Source organism: Acanthochromis polyacanthus, chromosome 1 (assembly GCF_021347895.1).
Source record: "Acanthochromis polyacanthus isolate Apoly-LR-REF ecotype Palm Island chromosome 1, KAUST_Apoly_ChrSc, whole genome shotgun sequence".
Classification (NCBI taxonomy): domain Eukaryota; kingdom Metazoa; phylum Chordata; class Actinopteri; family Pomacentridae; genus Acanthochromis; species Acanthochromis polyacanthus.
This window is the reverse complement of record NC_067113.1, coordinates 53,979,221-53,987,268: the sequence shown is the minus strand read 5'-3', so window position 1 is coordinate 53,987,268 and position 8,048 is coordinate 53,979,221. Positions and strand designations below refer to the sequence as shown.

General features: G+C 40.2%; 1 protein-coding gene across 1 annotated transcript; it reads left to right on the top strand.

Annotated features, from left to right (window-relative positions):
* Positions 1 to 3,161: 3,161 nt before the first annotated feature.
* Positions 3,162 to 7,704, top strand: LOC110948564 (uncharacterized). Its single transcript, XM_022190153.2, has 3 exons — positions 3,162 to 3,398; positions 4,198 to 4,847; positions 6,604 to 7,704. The coding sequence occupies exons 1-3, from the start codon at positions 3,373 to 3,375 to the stop codon at positions 6,957 to 6,959; spliced, it is 1,032 nt and encodes a 343-aa protein (XP_022045845.1). The 5' UTR covers positions 3,162 to 3,372; the 3' UTR covers positions 6,960 to 7,704.
* Positions 7,705 to 8,048: the final 344 nt, after the last annotated feature.

The following is an 8,048-nucleotide window of genomic DNA, read 5'->3' as shown; positions in this document are numbered from 1 at the left end:
TTTCTAGTCAACTAAGTGATGGAAATGAAAGCAAACAAGACAGTTTCATTCATAATAAGATAATAAACACATTTCATTACACTTTATTAAAAACACATAACACTTGGGTAAAGCAAGAAAAACTAAATAAATGTAAAGCTAAGTACACTTACTAAACTGACTTTTTTCATTACACTTCAGAGATAAATATCTTACTTGCTCCACTAAATTTACTTGACAGCTGCTTTTACAGGTTTCTTTGCAGATAAAGATTTAAAAATACAGTCCCTAAAATGAAAGGTATATTTTAGTTTGAGCCACCTGAGAGTGTATACAATTCTCCAACATGTGCAGAATAGTGCAGCAGATTAGACATTGTCATGGCTGTAACGTTAAAGTGCTGGACTTACATACATTGTTGTTTTTGGTTTTTACTCAGGCCAACAATACTAAATCATACAAAATCAGTGTCACAATAAAAGAAAATGCTGGCCATTAAATAGGTCACTATCATTAGATTATAAGCTAGCTTTAGTATCATATTAATTGCTCCACATTCCATTAAAGAACACTATTGAGCAGCCATTTTCTTCCTGATCTGTCTCGAATTTCAGCCTGTGAAGAGTTTGCTACAGTTTCATGCTGTTATGACTGTAGAGTTCGCAAACTTTCTTCAAGGAATTATAAAAATAACATTGTATACTTCTATGTCAAATCTTATACACAATAAACTAATGAATATGCTGCCTTTTCCACCGCCGGAGATGAGTGAAATTTTCCAGCATGACTTTGAAAATCAAACCTATGAGTTTTACTTGAAACTAAGTGTTTTTCCACTGTGGTACTTAGTAAAAGATTTGAGTACTTTTTCCATCTTTGTATGAAGAGTTTGCAGGCTCCTTGTAGATGGACACAGTCTAATCTGAAATATAAGATGCACTATACAAGATGGAACCATAGATTTTGTGTTTCTAAGCCAAAGCTGCCAGAAAAGAGTCCCACAATGAAAGAATGACACAAAGGAGGGTTCAAGAATAAGATTTCTTTACACTGTTGGTGCCTCTGTCTTAAGTAGGAGGAAAATTTGAAACATCCACAAATGGAAAAGGAGTTTTAATTAGATTAAAATAAATCAATTCATTTTAACATAGAGGAAGAAGTGTTTGTTGTTGCAACATGTGGCAGAATGGACATCATGAAACAACAAAGTGCCCACTATATTGAGAATGATAAGTCAGTAATGAGTCACACATCTGTGACACATAGTGTTACTGAGGTCGCTTCTTGAATGTTTTCCCGCTCTTCCTGAAGTGCTTGATGAATTTGATGGACATTTTTGAGGACAAGATTACTTTGTTGTGCATCCATCCAGAGCATCCTACACGTGTTCAGTGGGTGGGGAATCTGCAGACCATAGTAGGAATGGAACTTTTCCAGCTGCTGCTATAGAGGGGCGGTGCAAATTCTGGAGGCATGAGGACATGCATTGTCTTGACGAAACATTAAGCGAATGAATAGGATAGCAATGGGTGTAAGATTTTGTCTTTGCATTGAGATTCTCGACAGTGAAATGCAGATGTGGTCTTTGTGACATTTCGCTTCCCGTACTGTCACTGCACTCATGAGCCAGTTTCTCTGCGTAGATTCCTCTCAGTTGGAGCAGATGTTCTCAGCTTGAGCACACCACTGACTTCATCAGGAGTCTCTGTAATCGATCGCTGACAATTTTGCAGATGGACAAGCTGAATATGACAATTCTGGGCCTGCGTGGTATCTTGTAGTGACAGATTGTCCATCATGCCATGTTGTGTGAAGCTATTTTTTTAGACACAAATGGTGGAATTGTGGACACTAAAGTGCCTGATTCCAGCTCTAACAGACATACCAGCACATCAACGACCTGTTCTCATCTTCCGCTTGTCATCTGTTGCATCGTGTCATTTGAATAAAGCTGCATTTTTAGGTGGTCTTTTATAATCACTGATCAAAGGAGTGTCTCTGTTCTTTTCACACTATCAGATCATTGTGCTTCAAAGCCTCACCTGACTGCAGTGGTTGAACATTTGTCACCGGTTGAAAATCTCAGTTTTGTCCACAGTTGGCCTAATTCAATCACTAAATCGGTCTTTATTTATATAGCATTTTATATACAAATAAAATGCAACAGGAAGTGCTTTACAGATAGCAGAAATAGAAATACAATAAAACAGTACAAACATCCTACATAACACATGTAATGAGGAAAAACCAAATGAGACAAAGCGAAGTAAAATAAAAAAGATAAAATCTTTAAAAAGAAGTAAAATATCTATTGTAAAAGTACAGATAGAAATAGAATCCTAAATACAGATTAAGATATTTCTTAAAAAAGTAATAAACTGTACATTAAACAGACTAAAATTTATAATTAAGTGAATAACTAGAGAAATAAATGAACACATTTTTCAAAAAAATCTATCAAGACTGACTAAAAAGATAGGTCTCAATTTTGCCTTCCAGACCCTTGAACCATTGTCCAACAAACACTGTAAAAGTACATTGTTTACTTTTTCTGAAAATTATAAAAGACGGCTGTTTACATGCTGCATCTGTGTTTTGGTTCAGTGTATTTTCAGAAAATGATTTGCAGGATGACAGATTAGATAGATTTGGCTTTAGATTTAAGGGAAAATAAACAATGTAAAACTGAGAGAAAAAAGCTCATTAAATGCATTGAATTGTGAAAGAAATGACTATGTCTAATAGAAGGCATTTCTGTAGGGTTGAGCTTAGAATGATAAAAACATAAAAGATCCTCTGAAAATCATAGAATGAGCGACCACGTATTAAGTCCTGCAGGTGTGTGGCTCCATCTTGTGGCACTGAAGTGTCTTGCAGTTATTTGACTAATAGGTCAGTCCCAAAACACTTCATGACCTTGTGTTTCCCCATTTAGCCTCGTGAGATGTTCTTGTTTTATTGCATTATCGCCACAGTAACAGGTTGTTCTGGGCAGCGAGCTGCTTTCATCTATAAATAACAGATGCAGAGATGCAGGCTGAATCAAAAAATATAATGATTATTGAACATACTCTAACAGCATATTCACATTGTAGCTGCCGGATTATTTTTTATGCGCGACCTCGAGGTATTATTTAGTTGACGGGAGCGAGCGCCGCATCAGTCGCAGGAGGAGAGTGCGCGTTCACGGAGTACTGCAGGAGTGAAAGGGGCGGTGAGAGCCGGTGGAGGGAAGGCGGTGCTCTCTCTCTTTCTCTCTCCACCGTCACTTCTTCCACATCCAGGGCGATCCGTTGCTACAGCAGACCGGGCACCGTTGCACATCTCACCGACACGTCCGCACTCGTTTTTCCAGACCGCTGGGAGGACCGGAGCGCATTTAGACCCGTCAGAATGGGAAACCTGCCGCTCTCCACAGGGTAACAACAGACTGCGACACGTAGCTTTGGCATTGCTTGCATGTTTGACCTGCTTTGCATTGGAACTGATATGAAACCACATAGATGATGATGTGCTGTACCTCCGAGACCCGGCAGTGCAGTGAGATTGCTCAGGGTGGCTGCAGACTATAAAGTGTTTCACAAATCTAAGATCCATTCAGTCATTCACAGATCTTCCCTCTGTCGAGTTCTGTACAGACAAGACAGTAACACCCAGATGCACAGTATCATGCTATGTGCTTCCACCCTATGAGGAACCAAAACCACACACTCCATTTGTTAGTATTTAGCCTGTAAGAACAGTGCTAAGGATTTATGATTAGAACGCTTAATATGAATGTCTCAATGCAGCTAATGACAATAATAATAATAATAATAATAATAATAATAATAATAATAATAATAATAATAAAAAAACAGTATAGGAAGCAGGACAGTGAGCTCTGGGGCTATATGGTGATGGCTGCAATGATTATAATAGACCCTTTGCTTGAGATCTGTCATGAAACACCATTTATTTATTTATTAGCTGCAGAAACAATTTAAAGTTGTGTAGTAACATATGCAATAACATAGTCTCAGTGAGATAGATAGCTAGTGAAGGCCCCACATTGTTTCCCTAAGATAAGATAAGCATTCGGTGTTTATTATCTCAAGAGGATATATGCATGAAAATTGCTAATACCACGTCAAATTTGTTATGATTGTACTATATCAGACTTCTCTGTCAGACTGCGGCAATGATTCACTTTTAAGTCTGACTTATTTTTTGTTGCAGTCTCTTCAAAACTGATACAACCACATCCGATCAAGCCAGCAGTGAGAGGCTTGAAGCCAGAAAGATCAGCCATGGCATAACTTACTATTGCACAAAGTTGTCTGGGGCAGTGGACCACACAGCAGCTGTCCAGACTACACAAGTGCCTTGCCCTCTGTCGTCCCTTACACCCTCAGCTCTGCCCCTCAGTGACTCCTCTTCTGGAGTTGCTTCCTCATCTCCACTGCTCTCAGATTCACCTTCACACACACCTGTCTCCTCCCAAAACCAGTCACATTCTACCTCCACTAGCCGCCCTCTTCTTGTTTTCTTCTCCTGGCTCGGTGCCCGGCCGGCAGCGGTGGCCAAATACAGGGACCTGTACCTGGACCGGGGCATGGATGTCCTCCTGGTGCAGAGCCGTGTGATGCACTTCTTGTGGCCTCGATGGGGGCTCGACTATGGGCTGGAGATTTTAAACGTCCTTGAGGAGCCTCAGTTCTCACAGAGGGCAGTGCTGGTCCACGCCTCCTCCATCGGCGGCTACACTTTCACCCAGATACTCACCCACATTGCTCAAGGGCCAAATAAACACTCAGACCTGGAGCAGAGAGTGATAGGACACATCTATGACAGCTTGGTGGTCGGCTCTCTGGAGCACATGGCAGTAGGTGAGTGTGAGTGATTTGCCACAGTCCCGCTGGGGCTCAGGTTACTTTTGTGTTGGATATCTGCGTCAGATCTTTAAATAATTCATCAGCTGGCTGACCTACTGCTCCAGTTTGTCAGGAGTTGAGAATTCTTTGTGGCAGTTTGTTCCTGCCTTACAACGTCTGCAGTTTATTCATTATTCAGCTAACTTACAAAAGGCAGTAACTTTGATGTTTTATTACTTTTTTTTTTTCAAAATTACCATTTAAATCTACATAATGACACTAAAATTTCCAGTCCAGTCTGATGAAATGAAAAATGCCAATACACATACAAAGTCATTTAAGTATTCAATTTCCTGCAGTTATTCAGTTTCAGTCGTTGCAGGTCCATCATTGACGAAACTCACCTTGCAACAAAAATGAACTTCTGGGTTCCTAACAGCCCCCACATTTTCTCAAGTTGTGTATTGTGCACTCTAGTCTGGAATATTACATTACCTCTCGTTTGCTGTGTTTAACATGCTTGAATTATTTTAAATTGAGGGGTGATCAAATGCTATTGAAGAAAATAGCACACCTTTTGCTACTAGTTTCACATGTCATTCCCTTCATTCCATTTCCCAAGGTTCTCCACAGTTCTTTTATCTTTTCCATTTGTAACTGTTTGCCAGACCTCTTGATTCAATTGCTCTTTGTTCTTTTTGTCAGTTATGTAGAACATGTCAATAGCCAATACATGCGGAATCTACCAAACTGTAAAATGGTGACCTTTCTACTTCAGTTTAGTTTTGAGGAAAGGAAAAATGGCACAGGGAACCAAATCTAGTGCGTAGGAAGGTGGGGAGAGACAGAAAAATGTTATGCTATGACCAGATGCACAGCGCATTAGAGGTTGTTTGCCTTGAATATTCTTCCTCAGACACCTCAGGATGTTACATTACAACTCACTAACCCAGGTTCAAGAACCCTTAATTAAATGCAATCAAGAGCTTATGAACAGACCCTGGCATCCAGGAGGATTATGATCAAAGGAGGGAGTAGTAGCTGTCAGACTGCACTACATGTTACCTGAATGTGTTGAACCGGATCACAGACCCATCCTATCTTCCTACCCAGCAGGATGTGTTGAAAAATCAAGTCCCAACTAGTGTCATTTTCAGGATTCATGTTGGAGATCAGAGATCGGAAACGGTCATGTTCCTGGTAGCGCTCAGCGAGTGTGATGAAGTTTTGGTGGAATCAGATAATGAGAATCAGACAGAGGAAAGTAAAGCTTGCTTAGGACAATAATGGTTCTAAACTTCTCAGTTTTTCCATTCCCCAAGGGTTGGTTAGTCTGAACCTCAGGGATCAGTTCGCTGTCCGACCAACCTAAAGCACCTTGTCTGGTGTTGGAAACTGCAGTGAAACCTCCACTGTAAAAACTGCTGTTTCTTCTCTTGTTGGTAGCCACAGACACACCTTATTTCACTAGTGATGGTTCCCAACATGCTCACATACTATAAACAGTAGCAAAAGTTACAGATCACTCCTCATATGCAGGATAAAAAATAATGAAAGCCTTAAATCTAGATTTTGATACAGGGCCCCTCAGACAAGCCTTCAGACCTGGGAATAAAGGGCAAATGTCTTTTTCACTGATGACTGATATAGCTCAGTTCTGGGGTTTTTCTATAAGACTACTGTATTTGCTAAAGCCAGGCCTATACCATACCGTGTTGTGTGTTTATGTGATTGTACTCCTCTTAACTCTGTACTGTCTCTTGTTATTCAGGCCTTGGAAAGACTCTAATGCCCCGAATAGAGGGCTTCATCAGAAACACCGCCATGCTTTACTTCTGGCTTTTCAAAACCCACACAGCAAACTTCTATGAAAACAGCATCCAAGTTTTCCACAACAGCCCAGTTACTGCACCGGCACTCTTCTTCTTCAGTGAAAATGATGCAATGTGCAACTTTATTGTCCTGGAAAGGGTGATAGACTTGTGGAGGAAGAGGGGAGTGACTGTGGAGAGCAGGAAGTGGAAGGAGTCGATACACGCAGCCCACATGCGATGCCACCCAGAAGACTACCTCTCCACTCTGCAACACTTTTTGGATTCATTACCCGTTCCCCCCATTAAATCCTAAATGAGAAGTAAAAGTGTGGCTTGACTACATTTCCAAACTTCTTCATGTTTTATGATTTGAAAGCGAGCACACTTTGGTTAATTTATCCTCCAGCTGTCATGTTTTACTCCACCAAGGAATGCGGTGGAGTTATGTGATGATTGGCGTTGCTTTGTTTGTCTGTCAGTGCACAACATTACCCAAAAAACGGACCAGCGGATTTGGATGAAATTTTCAGGAAAAGTCAGAAATGACAAAAGGACCAAGTGATTAGATTCCAGCAGCAATGCAGCTTATAGTCTGGATCCACAATTTTTTTTAAAAAAATTCAGTATCATTGCAAGATAGCAGCATGGTGTCACTGTAACTATGACAACAAGTGAACACTACGTCAGCTGCCGGCTGACGATCACGATTGCGATTCTACTACAAATTGACCGCTGCGAACCACAAATTTTTCAGCATTTCATCCGTCGGAAATCATAGGACTGAGCAGCCTTGGCAGAGTACTGCGCTTTCTGAGTGCTTTTCTTTTTAGGAGTGTAAATAATGGGATGAATGTGCTTTTCTCTCTGATTAAACATTCTTAATTTGATTTTAACCACTGTTACAAAGTTATTTATTATATTACTGAGGGTGTTTATGTCATGTGACGCTTGTTTTGCACATTAACTAACAGCAAATGTTGCCTAATAAACTGTTGTAACTCTTATCGGATGTGTAAGTTCAGCAGACTACATGAAATAAAGCTCAGTTGTGAATTGAATTGCTCCAAACAACATTTCTGTTTTTGTCTCTGTTTCAAAAGAAAACCACTGAGGTATGTAAACTGTGTACAACAGATTTACATAGTGCTTAGTGGCGTCTGCTTTATGAGGTTGAACAGTTCAGGGAGCGTGTTTTTGAACTGGCAGCCAAAGGCAGAGAAGGATTTGTAAATAACAGCAGATAAAAGACCCTCTCTGCTTTTTAACCTTGTTAGCATGCCCGTATGGTATTATTTTATCTGCTAGAAGACATATCAAGAGCAAAATTAGGCAATAAAGATCATGGTGGAGCATGTACACCTTGAAACCTGCTGATGACTGTCTCAAAAACACAGATTCAGAC

Bases quoted from the DNA above. Each gene is read 5' to 3' on its own strand.
- LOC110948564 (XM_022190153.2), top strand. From the start codon at position 3,373: ATGGGAAACCTGCCGCTCTCCACAGG. The intron at 3,399-4,197 runs GTAACAACAGAC...TTTTTGTTGCAG, and splicing joins AACCTGCCGCTCTCCACAGG to TCTCTTCAAAACTGATACAA. The intron at 4,848-6,603 runs GTGAGTGTGAGT...CTTGTTATTCAG, and splicing joins TCTGGAGCACATGGCAGTAG to GCCTTGGAAAGACTCTAATG.